The sequence below is a fragment of the Delphinapterus leucas genome, chromosome X (assembly GCF_059928025.1).
Source record: "Delphinapterus leucas isolate spDelLeu-1000000601 "Yukka" chromosome X, BTC_Dleu_Yukka2, whole genome shotgun sequence".
Taxonomy (NCBI): domain Eukaryota; kingdom Metazoa; phylum Chordata; class Mammalia; order Artiodactyla; family Monodontidae; genus Delphinapterus; species Delphinapterus leucas.
In genome coordinates, this window is record NC_143150.1 from 19,160,282 (window position 1) to 19,179,882 (window position 19,601).

General features: G+C 37.0%; 1 protein-coding gene across 8 annotated transcripts in view; it reads left to right on the forward strand.

The window, feature by feature from the left end:
* Nucleotides 1–18,950, forward strand: part of MBNL3 (muscleblind like splicing regulator 3) — a 127,982-nt gene extending 109,032 nt beyond the window's left edge. For 7 of the 8 annotated variants that reach the window (XM_089904075.1, XM_089904077.1, XM_089904079.1 and 4 more), the window contains 6 exons: nt 1,023–1,259; nt 4,111–4,261; nt 6,086–6,121; nt 8,509–8,603; nt 9,536–9,609; nt 11,376–18,950. In XM_089904075.1, the coding sequence (XP_089760201.1) occupies nt 1,023–1,259; nt 4,111–4,261; nt 6,086–6,121; nt 8,509–8,603; nt 9,536–9,592 (576 nt within the window). In that variant the 3' untranslated portion in view covers nt 9,593–9,609; nt 11,376–18,950. The remainder of the gene's footprint in view (nt 1–1,022; nt 1,260–4,110; nt 4,262–6,085; nt 6,122–8,508; nt 8,604–9,535; nt 9,610–11,375) is intronic. The other variant, XM_022563908.3, reaches the window with a different exon arrangement.
* The last annotated feature ends 651 nt before the right edge of the window (nt 18,951–19,601 follow it).

The following is a 19,601-nucleotide window of genomic DNA, read 5'->3' on the forward strand; positions in this document are numbered from 1 at the left end:
GTTATGAAGTGCACGGTTGTATAGTAGGTCAAACAATGTCTTAGTGTACCCAGCTGCAGACTGTGCATCTCCTTTGCTATGGCGCAGAAAGTCTGGTGGGAATGCTCCTTTCAGCCAGGCTCCAGCTTTGCAGAGTGGGATTACTGTATTCGTTGATGAGTCTCTACTTGCTAGAATAATCAAAAAGTCAGCTCCATTGGCAGCTCCTTAAATGCCTTGCCATGTATTGAACTGGAATCTGTGCATGTCATTTAGTCATGGTCCACAAGTCTGCTTGTAAAAAGCACGTTGCCGGACTTCCCTGGTGGCGCAGTGGTTAAGAATCTGCCTGCCAATGCAGGGGACACGGTTCGAGCCCTGGTCCAGGAAGATCCCACGTGCTGCGGAGCAACTAAGCCTGTGCACCACAACTACTGAGCCTGCACTCTAGAGCCCGCGAGCCACAACTACTGAGCCTGTGTGCCACAACTACTGAAGCCCGCGCACCGAGAGCCCATGCTCCGTAACAAGAGAAGCCACCGCAATGAGAAGCCCGCGCACCGCAATGAAGAGTGGTCCCCGCTAGCCACAACTAGAGAAAGCCCCCGTGCAGCAACGAAGACCCAATGCAGCCAAAAATAAATAAATTAATTTAAAAAAAAAGAAAGCACATTGCTGTGTGATAAAGACACATCTTGGAGCTTAACAAAATAACCCCCTCTTGCAAACTTAGCTAATTACACTTTAGGCTGTGTATCAAGTGGAGGATTAAAAACTGGTTTTCAACGATACTTGCATTTCAATGTAAGGAAAGCAGACAAACTTTTCCTTTGGGAAGATTGGAGTTTTTCTTCCTCGGAATAGAAATTTTGTTTAGGTTTACATCTCATAGTGAATATGGCTCGACATTATCCTTCAGCTTTTAGAATTTTTCCTAAATAGATGACAAAAGAATGTATACTGTTGCTCTTATACGTTCACTGGCAAAATAAGTAAAAGCTAATCACCTTCCAAGCATCAATGTGATTTTTTTTTTCTTTAAGGTTTGCCGTGAATTTCAGCGTGGAAATTGTACCCGTGGTGAGAACGATTGCCGCTATGCTCACCCTACTGATGTTTCCATGATTGAGGCAAGTGATAATACCGTGACCATCTGCATGGATTATATCAAAGGTCGGTGCTCCCGGGAGAAATGCAAGTACTTTCATCCTCCTGCGCACTTGCAAGCCAGACTCAAGGCAGCTCATCACCAGATGAACCATTCAGCTGCCACTGCCATGGTAAGAACAGGCCAGGACTCGTCGACTGTTTGGGGATAAATGATTCTTATATCCCTCAATTTGTCTAATATCCTGGAACCATGATCTTGGATAGTCATGAGGGGACCTTAAAATGAATTGCCCAGGTTATAAGCTGGAAAAGAGAGAACCTATTTATTCTAGTTCACTGAAATTTTCTAAAGATAACTATTTAAAATCTTTCCTAATGATTTTAACTTACTGTGCTTTTTCTCCCATTTTTTAAGAAAGAGTAAATTATACAACTTAAACAGTAAATTATTTTGGAGTGGTTTTTATAGCCTAACTAACCTTAATATCGTAAAAAGGCAGAAAGTTGCCTTTCTGCCCCGTGAGCCACCTAGATGGTCACTTTGCTGGTAACATCCTTAATGCCTTTCACAAACAGAGGACTTGGAGGATGGGGTGGAAAATAGGTTCTAATTTCCCAAAGGTTAATGATTTCAAGTCAGCAGCCAGCCAAGGCTGGGGGTGGGGAATTTCTACATGGTTGGAGAAGAGGTCTGCCTATTGAGTTGCCCTAGTAAGTAAATTTGGGGGAAAAGTTAGTCCTACTGAACCACGAAAAGATAGGAGGTAGGAAACTATTTGCATAACACTATAGTGTGATAGGTTAAAAAATAGGAATTATGATTACTTACGCTTGTCACAGCTGTCAACTATTTTGATAGGCTGTGGGCTATTCATTTCTTTTATAGTCTGGGCTTTTCCTCATGTAATAGGGTATAACCCCAATAAGGGACAAAACCCTGAGGAAACCTCATTTTTCCTGGCTGTGGAAAAAAAATCACCTCCATGACCCTGAAGCCCATGACAGAGACCTTTCCTTTTCATAAGAGAGATACATTTATTTTCAGACATCCCTATTTGTTGAGAAGGTTTTCCTCATACTAAGTTAAAATCTACCTTGTTGTAACTGGAACTTACACTTAGTTTATTGCAAAACATGCCAATCCCTATTTCATAGGAGCCTGATTCTCATGTCTTTTCCCTAAGCCAAACACCCCAAATTTGGACTTGTTCTCTTTCTCAGTACCCCTGCTCTCTCAGAACTGAACCCAATACTTTGTGAAAGAGCTGAGTACCAAAATAGAACAAACTTATTTTCTGCCTTGATCTGGACAGCAGAATTTGTTAATGAACGTTAAAAAAGACTTCACCAAATATCTTTTGTCTTAAATTATTTTGAATGAGGGAATTTTAAGCTATGAAAATAGGAAGGTATCCAGAATATTCAATGCAGAATTTAAGCCTCCAATTGTTAGATTATTTCTGTTGGTGGCATACAGTTCAGAAACAACGCACCCTATTGTAAAGGAGAGGAATACAGTTGGCCCCCTAAAAATAAAGGTTCTCATATGCATGGGATGTACAAGGAATACCATGCCTGTGCCATGGTGTACCTACCTGTCCAATGCTCAGTCATGGAGCCTTCGTATGCATGTGCCTATTTCTGATGATTTTGGTGTGTTTGTTAGAATGCATATAAGTCAGCCCCAAATTTCCATGTAGAGAGTTAAACATACTATATATAGTAAGGTCTTCAACTGGTACTTTTGAACGTCAATATAGAATTCTTTTCTGAGTGGCTGATCAGAGCAGCGTCTTAAAGGTAAAGTAACACTGGCCCATAGGAATTTGTTTGAGGTAAGATTAAACAAAGGAGGCTGCATGAAGAAATTTAAGCTTTCTATATTTTAAAGATTCAGAGTTGAAATGCTTTGCGAAGCAGAGATTTTTACCCCGTTCGTGTTCATGTGCGCAGCTCAGGTTGACTTTACTGAAAGCAGCTTGTATGCATTTAAAAGGAAAGACTTGAAGGGGTGATATTTATTTCCCAAATGAAAATAGAGGTATCATTAGGCCTTCTTGTCCATAGGAATAAGGAGGTCATGGCATGCCCCTTTTCGGCTTGTGGAAGGCTAGATACTCAGCATAAGTGTGCCCGTCTCCTTAAGAATTTGGAGCATACCCAATCGTTGTTGCTGGGACAAGTTTTTTAAGTACTGTGCAATTTGCTGAGGAAAAAATGTAAAGTAATGTCAAATTTCTCCAATGAATCTGATCCAGGGGGAGCTTTGACTGAATATTTTAAGCACAGTGGGATTTTGAAAGAATTGTAGACATGAAAGGAGGATCTTAAAACGCTAAGAGGTTTCAGAATTAAACCTTACAACAAAGCAAGCAATGCATATCGAAATGCACAGCAAGTCTCTATAAGTGAGAATTGCATACATTTTGCTAACTATCTATGGTATCTGGGTGAGGTGGCAGGGGCAGATTAATGCATTTGCTTTTTCCTTACATGTTAGTTGGGAAATATACAGTTATAGGGTTTGGACCTGAAATCCTTGTATAAATTGAATTTTGGATTTTGGAGCTTTAGACTCTGATCTACTGACATCTGTTTTTTCACCTACATACCATTTATCTCCTAGATTTATATTGGAATTGTAACTGGCAAAAATTTCTTTCCTGCTATATCTGTTGATTCTGCTAATCTCATTTTAATAGGTTAGGAGATGAGCATCCTTTAGATGTTAATTTTAAATGATTATTTGCTGTCAACAGCATCCTGTCACATCCAGCCCACACGATGAGGTCCTTTTCAGCTTCATTAATTTGTCTAATAAACCTGTATGTTTATTTTCTGTTTTGGACTGAGTATGTACTCATATAGTCAACGGCTTCATCTCTGAAGTTGGTTACCTTGCTCAATGGCGACCCTTGCAAAGGGTTCCCAGGCCAGACCTTATCTAACTGCTGCTTGCTTGGTTTGTGTACATATTTTACTTTCCTTAATACTATTTATTAATCCACCCTTCCCTCACAGGCCCTGCAGCCCGGTGCACTTCAACTGATACCAAAGAGATCGGCACTTGAAAAGACCAATGGTGCCACCCCGGTCTTTAATCCCAGTGTTTTCCACTGCCAGCAGGCTCTGGCTAACCTGCAACTCCCGCAGCCGGCATTTATCCCTGCAGGTGAGAACGGGGCTCTGGGCACCATGAGTTGCTTGATGTTGCGAATGAATACAGTGCCCACCAGCTTCCAAAGAGCATTTATGTGAGAACGGTCAACAGATATTGTGGTTAGAAATAAAACAAGGCAGCTATGCTCAATCTGTTTGTATACTGAACAAACTGTTTTCCTATGATTCCTGAAAATTAATGGTTTTGAAATCAAACTAGGAAACACTGTCAACATTTTTCTTTTGAGCATTTCCTAATTTTTGCTTCTCATGTTTGATTCACTTGTTTTAGTCTCAAACTAATTCCTTGATTCTTAGGTATCACTTTCAAAGACAATGGTCTGCCCTCAAAAAAAAAAAAAAAAGGAAGTTTCCAAGCTTCAGCATTGCAAAAATAGGTAGTCCATATATCTTTGATATGCCAAAGATAGTTATAATAAAACTACCCTTGCATTTACAATATAATACAGTGTAGTATATATCTAAAACAGGTAGTTTTAGCCTCTAACTCTTAAACCAGTTAATATAAAATATATAGCAGTTTATCACATTTTCCTGACACTTTGTGGCATATTTTATTACCTCCTACATTCAACTATATTTAATAGCATAACAGTTTTGCACTAAATTGAAAAGAAAAATTTAAGCCATAATTTTTTCAAATAAATATCATAGGGGGCTTCCCTGGTGGCACAGTGGTCAAGAATCCACCTGCCAGTGCAGGGGACACGGGTTCGAGCCCTGGTCCGGCAAGATCCCACATGCCGCTGGTTGATTTGTAGCTGGCAAAATGAAATTATTTCCATGACCAGATATGGTCTCAAACCAGCATTCATGCAGGCCCAGAAGCAGAAGAGCTGAGGTCAAACAAATATCATATATGAGGGGAATTACTTTTCTTCCAGTGGTTCAGTACTTTAAGAACAAGCATATAGTCTCTTAGGAATAAGTTGAAAATACTAACCCCTGGGAGTATGGTAGATTTTTTTTTTTTTTGTCAGAATCATAAATGCCCCAGTTTGGAAACTGTTAAATGAAAGTTACATGCTTTAAAAATTAATTTAGAAACCTTGTTAATTATAAACATACTAAGCACATGGTATTGTATGCCTGGACTTGAAGAAACCCATTGGTTAACTGATACATTAATCAGTTAATTAATTTTGAAAGAAGCCATAAAAATCCAGTCTTTTGTCTAGTTAACTAACCACAATAGTTCCTCATGATATCATTTAAAAACACAATTTTTAGACTTGTTGGGCTGGATTTGGCTAATTTAAAATCTAGATTTACAAGCAAAACATCAGAAGAAACCCTTTCTCCTTAATTAATAGCAAAAGAAAAACTTGTCAGGCTGAGAGCCCCCTCTTGATGAAAAGCCTATTTGCCATATGTTCACAGTCAAGTCCTTGGTTGAGAGGTGGAGAAAGCAATGATAATAGATTAGTGCCCTAAGTACAACTTATTGGCACCAGCTGCCAGATCCTGGTGCATATTTTGAAAATTGTCTGTATAATAAATTAAAATTCTTCCTTTCATAATAAAAATCACTTAGGATGTATTCGTCCAGAATAAATATGTAATTTAAGTGAGCTAATACCTTTAAAGAAAAATTAATGTTCATTTTTATACCTAAGAATCCAAGAATTACTTTGATTACCTGGGTTTGGGATCTTAAGCTGTAATTGTGAGCATGGGAGATTACTGGATATGCATGTGCTGATTGATTAATATTGCTAAGAATATCTTTCTAGTTAGAAATTATTTCTATCAGTAAAACTTCAATAATGAAATATCTCTTTTCTTTACTTTGCACGCTTTTCTGCATGGTGTACAGGGCCAATACTGTGCATGGTACCTGCTTCAAGTATTGGTAGGTTTTGTACAAAAATTCTCAACTTTTTACAGTCTGAAAAAAAGTGTTTTTCTGTTGTGACTATGAAGGAGACAAGCAACTGGATGACGTGGCTGGACATTTTCTGAGTATTTAAGGTTTAATATGGTGCTGTCTGTTACATGTCTTTGTGGAATCACAACAGTCCTACACTCTCACAGTTGGTTGCCACTGTGGTCAAATACCGACCCTGCCATTTCTGTATTTTCACCCTAAAAATAGTAGCTGAAATATTTTGAAACATTTCCTTATCTAGCCAGAATGGGCAGTTTTATTCTTAGCTTTACATCTGTTACTAAGAAATTGTAAAATATTTAAAATATTTTAAATGTATAATTTGTAAAGTACAACACAACAATTCCTCCAAAAAAAAAGTTATCCATAAGATCAAAATCATTCAATACTCAGATGTTGCAAAAAAGCAAAGCTAGAGCATTCTGTAGTGTTTTGTGATGATTTCTATAGTGTTCTAGGATGAAGTGCCATCTGCACGGAAACCAGGCACCACAGAATCATTTCAAAATGACTCTGGGGGTATGTGATTTTTAATAACCAGTTGCACACAGATCCTTTAATTAGCCACCTATCCAATATGGTAGCCATCTCGAAACCATTTTGTACATCACTAACACTGAAGAAGACAAGGAAAGGGACTTGTTTCCCTCTCAGAACTCCTAGGGAGTTCACAGCTCCTATAGTTTCCATGGGCACCAGGAACAGACTAGGAGAAAATAGCTCTGTTCCATACAGGGAGGAATTATCCCACCTCACCCCACCATCTCATATCAATCCAGTTCCTTTTATCCTTTTTGAGAGTTCGCAACAGCTTGACCTCCATCCCATTGGTCAACCAAAGTCGATGCAGAGCCCAAAAGGGACTAACAGGTTTATCAAGATAAAACAAAAAGGTCAAAATGACAACTGCATAGTAGTAGCACTCACTAACAGGTGAGGCCCCTGTTATTAGCTGTGCTCTGTCAGAATTAAAAACATTTCCACTGGTACTAACAGAAGCATCATATGCATATGATTAGAAGAGCATACTTCTGCAAGTTCGTGAAATGTGTCTCCATCTTCCCATTTTGTGACTCTGCTCCCTTGTCCTTTCACCTAAGAGCTCAGTGTAGGAATGCAAACTGCATGCTTCAGTGGTGCTGCTTTCTGCACAGTTGTTGTGCTCCCAAAGGGAAAACAAGAGTGTTTTTAGAATTGGCATGTGCTACAATAAGGGATGTTGATAGGTAATGGATAACTAGAGATGAGCATGAGAGATAACTACAGAGTTTCTGTTAATCACCATTTGGGGTACATTTGTGGTTTGTGTGACGTTGCATGTGTTGATTTTCCTCTCTCCAGGCCATTCACTTTCTCTGTAGACTTTCAGAAAATCTGAACTCAATCGATATATTATAGATGCAAATGATCACATATGCACACATGCCATTCACACATTAATTCCTTGGCTTGCTATCCAAAATGAGCTAGAAATAAGCAAAGCATCCCAGAAGCTTTCAAAATGACATAGAAACTAGAAAAGGCAAAGAGAAATCAGCCTGAAAGAGATGTTGCAGCTGCTAGTCATTGTCGCTGTAATATTGCAGTGAAGACAAGATTTTGTCGGATATTTACTATGAAGTACCCCTTGGAAATTTCGGCTGTTTATGAAACAATAAATAAATGGCCTACGTTGTTTCATAAGTAGCCTAAGTTTGCAAGGGGTTTGCCAGAGGTGTGCTGAAAAACCTGCGTGCATAGGCCACTGTATTCTTTATCTGCTCCCCTACCACATACCCACCAAGCAAACTACGATCTTTTTGTATACAGATCAGGTAAGTATATCTTTGCACCTGCAAATCCAGTGACAGCACTCATGTCTGTCATGAGTTAGCGAAACCAAACACCAATTCACAGTTCCCTACTCCCGTTTTGAATGCGCAACCCAGTTACTTTTCTGCTTGACTAGCTGTTCATAGCGATTTCTGCTTGACTAGCTGTCCACAGAGATAGCCTTGGTAAACTCAGATTTGTCATAGGTACCCATTGTAACCCCTTCTGAAAATTTGGCCCTTGAAGTCAACTACAGTGTGATTCTGCTCAAAAACTAACTAAATGTTGAGAATGATTCCATTTTCCTTAATGGTAACTATAATTGGCTTTCCCCTTTTCTCTTTTTAAATATTTCCCCCTTCCATGCTGTGTTGCTTTGCACTGACTGTGATTGCATGTTGCACCCTGGTGTATCCATCATGATGATGTTACATGGCTTGTTGCTGTGATACCTGCCACGCCCCATTCCATCGTGTATGTCACGGTTACGTAAATGCTCCACCCTCTCGTGTGTTGCTTCCATGATTTCCTACTGAAAGTGCCCATGATGCACGGTGCTACACCTACCACTGTGTCTGCAGCAACACCACCTGCCACCAGCGTTCCCTTCGCTGCAACAGCTACAATCAATCAGGTTTGGCCATTTATTTCACCTGTTCAGACCTAGCTAACTACGGTGTGTTGGTAAGGCACAGTATATGCTTTTGGGATTGGTGAGAGACATTAGTCCCTATTCTTAAGTGTTTCTTTAGCCATTGTTACATTTAGAATTTCTCTTTTTGTGTATATTCTAGAGGGATGTTCCTGCTTTGCTGCTCATCCTGAGATGAGTCAGCAGAGTGTTCTTTTTTAATTGGTTACAGATGTCACTCTTGACCTCTTATATATATAGTTGTTGCTACCACACCAATCCTCAAAGGTATATACTAAATATTTTTTAAATATTTCTTCATTGGTTGAGAGGAGAATTTATTTTAGTTGACTACCATTTTTGGTTATTGCGTTTGAACTTTCACTTAGTACTATCATCACCTTTACCTTTAGATCTACTGGAAAGAAAGATAACACATTTCTTTCCAAGGCACAGATATGCTTATCATTACCCAGTGATTACATCCGAAATTCCTTCTCATACCGACATGAGATGTGCTTGTGTTGTTTTAATTTTCATTTGCTTGAGGTTTTTACAGGCAGTCACAAGGCAAATTATGAATTTGGGGTGAGTCTTGAAATTATAAGGAGATACTTACAATAATTATTGTGTAATATTATGGCCATTTTGCCTTGTTAAAGTGGTAACCACTCTTAAAGACTGCAAGTTCCACTGCTGTTTCAATTACAAGTATGATAAACATTTAGGACACAGAGCATTAATCCATTGGGGAAACAAACCACATTCTAACCTGTGCTTTTCGCAAAGTTAACTATTATTGGATATGGTTAGTATGTCTAAATTTTTCTGTGAAATTGGTTACGGTTATTGATTACCATGTCCAAGCAGTGAACAAAATAAATGGAATTCTCTCAAGAAACTATTTTAATCTAAAATCTTTTTTACTACTATAGATACCCCCATTATCAATAGATGAACTGAATAGCAGCATGTTTGTTTCACAGATGTAGAAGTTACCAGTAGAACAGTAAGTCTCTTTAAGTATTAATATAATATTTGTAGGTTATATCTTTTATCTACACAGTTGCATTTGCTAAAGACTTTGGTAAATATTTTCATTAATAGGCACTGCTTATAACTTAGAGCTTGATTTAAGCATTCTAAATTTTCCACAATGAAATATGGACAGCAAATATGTGATTTTTTAATATGAAAATGACAGCTGGTATTGTATTTTCCCAATGAGCTTACAAATTCCCAAATGTTTTCCCATTATTAAAGGGGTATGATTGGTTAGCCAAAGGCACAGATCGATTTTGAATTTTAATCTTTTAACATTTTTCTAGCTTTGTTTTATTTTAATTGAAATAAAGCAAAGTAATTTTGTCACAATTTGATTAAGATGGTTATCTTAAAGACAGTAGGCAGTATGCTTTTTCTAAAGACATTATGGAAAATAGCGCTTTCACATTCTGCCACATTGTGTTGCTTCCCATGTAAGTCTAGCAGAATTGCTCCAGCTGTTTTCAATTTTGAGTGACATAATTTAGTAATTTAATCATTATTTTCGTTCACATCATGGCACCTTGTTTTTTGGTAATTTTTGTTGTTGTTTTCGGATTTTTCCCCCTTCACTTTTGATTTCCTTTGCCTGGTCCAGAGCCCGTAATGGCAACACACTTAATTTGAGCAGTTGTTCACTTGGAACATGTGACTTTTAAAGTCACTCAAGACGCTGAGGCATCTTAATTAATAATTATAGGGAGTTATTAAACAAATACACTGATTCTGAGTTGCATCCATTAGTCATTGAAAGCTTGAAGTTCTCACACCTGGAGTGTTTCACTTGGTTGAAGAAGGCAACAGTTCTGTTCTCTTGATGGACTAGTTCCCCAGAACCTGGCTAGCATTTCTTTCCTGCTGAGGACACACAGGCCCAGAAGACTAACTGTTCTGGACAGAGCATATAGATAGCTGTACATTAGATAACAGGTCCCTTCAATCATAAGGAGCGTTTTAAAAAAGACATCTTTGAGTACACGGAATAACTGAAGTAGCTGTATATTGTAGTAGTTTTCAGGGGTATCATTTTGGATAGTGGCAAGTTGGCAATAGCACCGAACATGAGAATAATAGGCTTTGTAAACACTTGCCTGATTCTCATGGGCTGCTTCACATCAAGGTAAACAAAAGTGGTCAAATATAGTTAACTTTCCAACAGAACATGTTTGGGAATAGTGATTCTTTTTTACTTGATTCCATTAGAAAATTTAGAGGTATTTGGCACATCATAATCATTGCAATATGTAACAGATGTTGAAAATTTCTCCAGAGTGCAAAAATGTAATTTTGTAAAATACTGTATACCGAGAATTCACACTTAGGCTATTCCTGCACGGCTCCAAAACATACAGATAAAAAGTTTAAAGTTTGTCTAATATTTGCATATTTCACAATGGAATCCAGTATGTTTTGTCAATATATGCTTGTTGGAGGAAGTGGATGGATGGGTGGATGTTCATGGTGTAGACAGTGCCTTAAACAACCGAGTGTATCTCTGTTAACTTAGGGCAACTGTCCACACTGTCACTCAGCGAGAACCATAGACGATCAGACTGTCATGCTATGTGACTCCTTAGTGAGCATTTCCAACAGCTCAATTTTCGTAGATTCAGAGTGGGGAATATCTTGGCATATGGTTCACACACAGAACTGGAACAAGAACCAAGTATCCTGACCCCTACTTCAATAACCCTCCAATATTTCTCACTCTTTTTTTTTCTTCCATTTCAGTTGAAATTCTGAACAACAGAGTTATGGAGTATCAGAATCTCTCCGTGAGAACCTCCATATGGCCTTTCTATGTATATTCACGTATGTCCTCTTCTACCAACACAACAATAAGCATGGTGCAGTCAATATATTAAACAAAACAAAATACCAACCAACAAATTCGAATAAAAAACAAAGCATCAAACAATCAATGGAGATGTTAAAACACCAACAGAAAACTAACAACTACCATCTGTCTATCTTATTTGAATTATTAGGTAGAACAGCATAACATTTTGTAATTTATCACACTATTCTTTGTGATTTTCCAATAACCATTATGCTGAGTGAATCTCTACAGTGGACTGCTGGCTTATTGTGCATTCTTGGTGGATAAATGTTCGGTCTGTTTGGAAGTGTTACCTTACTGTTTTGTTTACACAGTAGTCTGTTGGTTTGATTCAGAATGTAACAAATATATCCAATACCATTTTCCCCATTACTGTATTGCATTGTATTGTATTGTGGTGTGTTGTGTTAGGTTTTTACATACTATAGTGTTTTGCTGTAATGTGTGGTGTTTGATTTTAACTAAAATGCTATTAATGGGAAACAGAAACACATGTGCTTGAAAAACATGACAGGTTAATGTTGATATGCTCTCTCTCTCTCTTTAGAATATTTCTGTAGGTTTCTTGAGGCAGACGTTTAAAAGGCCTCACTTTTGAGTGTGTCCAAAACCTGTTCATAAACATGCATGTGTATAATTTGTACCTGTAGATCTGACCTTGCATAGTACAATCACATTACTGGATTTTTTTTGTGAGGGAGAAATAATTACCTGAAAATAACAGGGAACTTCTTAAAACATTAACCCGAATTTCACTCCTTAAGTAGATTGAAAAACTAGAATTTACCTTTAAGTGAATTTCTCAGCATATATACTAAAAATTATGTAAAGTGCCCATTACATTTTTTGTGGCTCAAGGATCCTGTCTTCTAGGTTGAGTGTCTAAAACTGAGCCATTTGTCATTTTCAGCTGAAAAATTGGTTCTTGGAAGCTTAAAGGTATTCTAATGACAGGTTATAAATTAAGCAGAGAGAGGGGGCTTGGAGCTAGCTTTTACATATTGGAGGAAAGTGTGTAAAAACCATTGCAATGTAACCTTTGATACAAGTGCCACTTTCTGAATGCAAATGGCTTATGCTCTTTAGACTACTCTTTGAATAATAAGTAAGATGCAGTCTGGAAAAGTCAGTCAGGGTGAAGGAGAATTGGTTCCAAATGAGGCCTTTCCTCCCCAAATGGACAGTCTCTTCTGTTCATCACAGCTGGAGTCTGAGTATAGATTTGGAGAAATGGCGGGACTGGGGAGGGAGGGAGGGAGCCATTTGAAATTACTCTTCAATTTATTTAAAAGTTCTAAGAAGGATGTCCACAGTTGTCTTTAGCCTCAGTTCAGCTGAAGGAGCAAGTGCCTGTGATATAATATGTTAAGTGTTGCCCTTCCCAAACTTTATTAACAGCAGAATCTCTCATATCATAACCAAGCCTCTTTTTTTGTTTGTTTGGATTTCTTTGTTTTTATATGTTTTGAAAATCATAATAGAGGCGAATAGAGAGGTTTGTAACACCCTTTGGATGAGACAGAGTGGCTACACTCCACAGAGCTGACCTGAATTCACATTACTAATACTTTTGAAGGAATTGTATAACCAAGTAAAATAGCAATTAATTCCCATGGTATGTCACATACTTCTTCCACCCTACTCAGTAATTAAAGTTACTATTATTAATCAGTGGTAGAACCATATGATAGTTTGCATTGATTTAGATAGATTTAATATTTTCTACTAAATATGTGTTCTCTCACTGGAAAGTATAAAATCATCAAATTTGATGTTTATACCAAGTTTATTTTTCTCCTTCATGAAAATGACAAGCAAAGGGAAAATCTGATTTAGGATACCTTAAGCCGGCTAGTAGTGTTTGAGTCACAGAACAGTGGGACTGGCAAAACCTTTTCACAGCCAGGGCATGTGATTCGCCCAGGGCTGCCTAACTACTTGGTAGCAGCTGGACCCGGAAATATCTCCTGACTCCTGGTTGTTCGCCTTTTTCACATTGTTTGTGCTTCAGAACATTTGAGACTCCATCCCAAGGCAGATCATTTTGGCTCAGAATACAAAAGAGCAAAATTAACTCCTCAGTAGCTGATATCCTGTTGATCTTAATTGTCAATCCAAATCATGATCATCAGGGATTTCTAAATGGTCTTGCTTGTATTGAGCCATTGTCATCTGCTAACAGTATTGTCTGGAGTTAGAGAGCAAGAGGTGTCTTGACTTTTACCTTTTGGTCCTTTGAACTACTTAATTTCTGTTTCCCAAAATCTTGACATTGCTAGCGAAGAAAGTAGAATATGCCTTTGTGAAATTACTTGTGTTTGGAACTGAGTTTTGTAAAACCTGTGCTGGTGCCTCTCAGGAAGGGCAGATTTGATCACATGAATCCAGGAGGGATGCACCTGAGCTACTCTAGATGTATTCCTTAAAAGAGACAGAGACATTTTCAGTGTGAAATGAACTTTTTTGTCATTTCACATTTTGATACAGCATACTGTCTCACTTAACTTTTTAAACTTCTGACAAAGATGTACATGGACAATAAACCTAGAGTACAGCTGTTTGCATGTTGCCTTAAGCACTGGAAGACATGAATAATGATGTATTTTTTAGTAAGAGGTTCAGTGAGAGATATTCAGGGTAGTGGTATTTTTGGTGCAACAATTTTTGATATTGTTGGCATTTTAAAAGTTGCTTTGTGAGTGAATTTAAAGAAAGAAAACTCAAAGCACTAAGGTTTTGATCAGAGGTGAAAGAATTTTGACAAAAATGCAATTTTAAGATAGCACTCTTTAACTAGTTGTGCAATGACTTATTCAAGTGATCTTTATTCAAGAAAAGAAAAGAAGTCATTAGACTATAAATTTCTGGTGAAAAAGACAAGTCACAAAACTAATCAGTGACTCTAAACAACAATTTACTGGATGGACTGTATATATAAAATTCTAATCACTTGTGATTCTTAGTTAACATTTTATAAGCTTTTTAATTTACAAGGGCCTCTTTTTATTTATCCAAAATTATTGTTTTTCTCCATTCCTCTCAGCCTTTTGCAAAATATGCAAGCGTGCTGAAACTTGGATAAAACAGGTCATGTATACAGAGAAAATAATCTAAAGGTTTTCTTTTAAGAGGGTTTTAGTAGTGTCAAATTTTTTAAAGCACTATGTGACCACAACATAAGTATATTCTAAAGAGGATTAAGAAAGTTAAATTAAATGGATTCATAAAATCCGTGCAGTATTTGCTTTTGCAATTGGAGCATGATTCTTCAACTAGCTGTCGCATTTCATTGCATTTGTCTAAATTAGAGTCTTTAATTTGTAGTTAATCATGATATGAAAAGCTATCCTCTCCCTATTCCATCAGTCTTTGCCATCCATTTCTGAACACGCTAAAGCACTTTGATCTTGCCATAAGTGTTGTCCTACACCACTAGGCTGTGTTCACTAATGGGCAGCCTCAGCTCACCAGCTCTCCAATGGGGGCAAAGCAAGTACCTCCTCCTTACCATCAGCAGGAACCAAATAAAATTAATCTTTACAACATGAATCTCTTTTTCATGGCATGACCAGTAAGCACAGTGATGTCTGATTAAGGACAGCATTGACATCAAATTTTATTAAATAGTATGTAGGGAAGGCCTGTGTGCTACTTGGAATGTTATTTGGTCCTTCCTCCACTCCTTTGGAGAGTACATGAGGATGCTCTTAGGTAAAATGCAGCCACACGTTTTCAAGTTATTTCAGTCTGTAGGGTAGGCTGTGATGCACAGAACGAACTGAAACTGGAATCTTCTTTCTTTGATCTCTTCTACATTTCACACACTTTGAAATAGAAATAGGGAAATATGATTGAGGGAAATATGATTTCCCAATTCTGTTGAATAGATTTAGGAAGATAGTGGCCTCATTTTTAATTTTACCAGTGCCTGTCAAAGGCAATAGAATAAACACTATGTAAAAGAGTATGACAAGTTTTTTTTGCAAGTTTAGTTGACAGCCTAATCAAACTGTAAATATAATGACAAATAGAGGTTCTGGGCACCAACTCACTAACTGGTGCCACGTTTTCATTTTTCTTATTTACTTTTCAAAGTTTTTATTTTATTCCCTTTTCATATCTTTAAGTATCATTAGTATGAATTTAATTTTGAAGGAGAGTTAGAGAAGCTTTAAGATTTTACTACAGGCATTCAACCCGCCTAGATAGGTCCTCAACTGACACTGAAAAACAACAAGGTATAGAGTATAGTTCATAACTATTCCTTACAGTTCACAGTTTAAGAACAAACTTAACTTTATATACAAATAATAATTTTTAACTAATTGTATTTAGTTGTTGCTTTAGCAACAAACCTACAACATGGCTACCTTTAGACATTTTTTTGTGCATGAAAATTTTACTTGTAAACTCTGTGGTTTTTGACAGTGTGAGCATGTAGCAGATACAGCTCAAAGCTCAGAAATAGATATGGTGGATTTTTCTTTTTAATCCAAATTCCCATGTGAAAACTGAATTTGTGTCCTTGTGTGACTTTTTTAGGCAAAAAGTTTACAACATCTGGATTCTAGAATCAGGCTTTAGAGCTGATAGAATTTGTTGTGTGGATAGGGTTATTCCACAGTATTTAGACTCCAAAACACAATTGTATTTATAATATGCCCCGATCTCTTTCCATAACCTTACTTATTCAGAATCATTCTATTCAAGTGGCATAGCTGTAGCTACAAAAATTCTCTTTTACAAATCTATCCAAATGAGGGTTAAAGAATGACAAAAGCACAGATTAAATTAATTCATCTTTGTGAAACCATCCATACAGATACTGTGGAATGACCCCATAACAGTGTTGAAGAGACATATGCTGCAGTTAACTGATGGTCTCAGTTAGGGTGCGAACGTGTGAGACACACCTTTTTTGCACTTATGTACATAGTCCATGAGAGCGATCCTTGGAGCTTTTTTTTTTTTTGATATAAGAAGTCTGTGATAATAGTGGAAAAGTTAGTAAGAGAGAGTTATTTCTAAGGCTTTGAGAAGAAGGGTTTTTTTTTTTTTTGCTACAAGACTTAACTAAAACATGATGTTGCTTTGCTGTTGTGGAGGCTTTCTAGTTTGCTAGGGCTCGTCATAAGACAAGACTGGTTACAGGTTAACAGGTCAACTTGAGCTAACGGCACTAAACAAAAGTTAAGGTACTTCAGCTTTTAGCAAGATTGCTAGCAGAGATCGTTTGTTTTTAAATTAATCCTCACTGTAAACACACACACACACACACACACACACACACACACACACACGCAGCAGGTTTCTGGCTGAGGTCTTCTTTCAATGGTTGCAAGGAGTTGTAAATTGCAAGATGGATATTCCCATTCTGATCTACTTAGATTTCATCTTTCACAGAAAATGGTCGATTGAGATATATCGGTTACATCAATTAATATGTATTTAAGTGACAAATTGCTAACATTTGCCACTATTCCCCCTTCAAGATCCAGAAGCCAAAACCAAATTGACAACTACTGAAAGATGTAATTTAACAGTTAAGTATGGCCAGCACAGAGCATTTCATTCCCTTCAGCAAAGGAAAAAATGCTTCTGGCACAACTTTAGAAATGGCTGTTTTCTGACTTACCTTTATCAGATGAGACAGCGCTTCACTGTGCCACTTCAGCCTCCTACTCTTTTAACGAAACAGAAGAGAACTAGCCAAAATCTTGTGTACATCAGAGCTGTAAAAGAATGTTTCAATCAGATCATCTCTGCCAATTTCAGCTCCTACATCACCTACAGATCACCATTTATCTTTTTGTTGCCTCCAGGCGATGAGGCCTAGAAAAGGTCGAGGTTAGAAAGGTTTAAGGATAGATCACCATGAGGGCTTTGAGTCCTTCCCATCTTGAGGCCTGTTGTCCTTGCCCTGGAGAAGGAGCCCATCTTGGGATTGAGGGAGTTGTTATTAATATTGCTACCCATTTTGATAGTTCTCACTTACAGAGACAGGAAAATAAGCCAAAGCCAGAAAGCAATCCAAGCCTTACAGTTGTCCAATAGCTCAGGGCCAGTTGGTTAGAAATGTCCTTTTATTCCCCCCCTTGAGCCCATAACCACATAGAGTCAGCCATACAGCTAACAGCCTGACCATCTGACCAGTATTTCCATTGATAGAAAATGTAAGCATTCACTCCTTCTGTAGTTAGGAACTCCAACTTTAACCTTATCACCAACATATTTCCCCAACTTAACCCATGTTCTTGTGTTGACATTTCCTTGTGAAACTATAAGCCACACGAATATATTTTCATAAGGTCAATAGAAATATAGTAAGATTTTAAGTCAGGCAGAATCACCTATAAAATAGTAAGAATGAACCTAGAAGTATCACAAAAGATAACCAGTTAATTGATGGCATGTGGTGCATACTGACAGCCACTATGTCACACTCTTTGGAGCTTAAACACAGTGCTGTCTTTTAAGTAAGTAAAATTAGAGAATGAAAGGACCTCTATTATTAAGCCCAGGAAAGGATTTAGTTTGACTAATTCAGTTTCCAGCCCCTCCACTTGTTCTTTCCTGAAAGAGAACCACCCATCAATACTCCAAAGCAGGGTTATTCCAGAGGAATTTTATCTTTAAATAGAACCCATCCTCAATTATAGCATATCACTGTGAAATAAGTCACAGGTATATCATTATTACTTTAATTTTTAAAAAAAACCCTGTAACAAGACCTAAAAGTAACCCAACTTTAAGCAGTGCTCTTTTCTCCCCAAACACACAACCTAAAACATTGATCTGTCACAGAACTGCATGATTCCAAAGCTTTATTCCGGTATACAGATGCTGTTTGTTAATGATGGAAACCAAATTATTTTCTTGCTGTGTCTTTTGTGTCTAGCAGTTGAGAGAATTACATGACCATTATATCATTGGACTCTGGGATTGCCCTTTTCAAAATAAGTTTCCTTTTATTATTGTTGTTGCTTTAATTATTAGAAAATGAACAATTTGTGACATGCCCCCAAATTACAATAATTTAAATAAGTTTTCTTTAAAAGATGCTCCAAAATATACTCTTTTAAAGGGCTAATTTTATGCATTTGTATAACAACAATCCAGTATAATGTAGAAAATGGAAGCACATATTTTGGGCAGAAAAATGCCAATTTAAAAATACTTATCAATAAGAAAATTATTAGCCCTGTGCAACACTTATAGATTTAAATAATGATCCCTGTATTTAATAAATGTAAACTGTTCCCATAATGTTTTGCCTCCAAAATGCAATAGCTCATTCCCTCAACTGCTATCAATAGGGCAGATGCTTTGATTTTGGGGTTTTTTTTTTCCAAGTTATAGTGCTGTACTGCTTGTTTGTGTTTAGAAGTGTGCATTATGCAATTCATTTTAGTATGCTATTTCTATGTTGTTTATTTTTTGTTCTATCAATAAAATGTGTAAATTTCTTGGTTTTGTCTTTTTTTATGAATCCATATTCACACATTACGAGTTCACCTAAAAGCTATTTGTCTTCTAGTAGTAATCCTAATAGTAATTCTAATATAAGATTTGATTTGGTTCAGTGCTATATTTCATACATAGAATAAATTTATTACTAAATATATACCTTCAGTATTTTGAATTATATAGCTAATACATCCATTGTATTAGATGTATTATTCCTATAATATTGAAGTCATTAACGCAAGAAAGACACACTTATATTTTAGCAAAAGAACACTAAAAATTTTGTGATAACGCTTACTGGTTTCCATTATGCTTCAGAAATTCTGAGGCATATTCTAAGATACATTATTATTATTAGTTTGTATTTTCCTATTATTCATTTCTATCCTGCATGTTGAGTGTAACATATGAAACCAGTGTCATTCATTTTATTCTTTTCAAGATGGGCATCAATGGTCTCATAACAACGGGATGCATGACTTTTTCCATTAAAATGTTTTATCTCACTTAAAATTGGTTATCTCCAACAAATGGCACAGGAATGAACGGATAATCGGTTTTGTTCTTTAAAGAAAGCAAAATGTAACTTGATAATTCTTTATTCGGTCAGATTTGTAAACACTTAAAAACACTAATCAGGAACTTCTCCA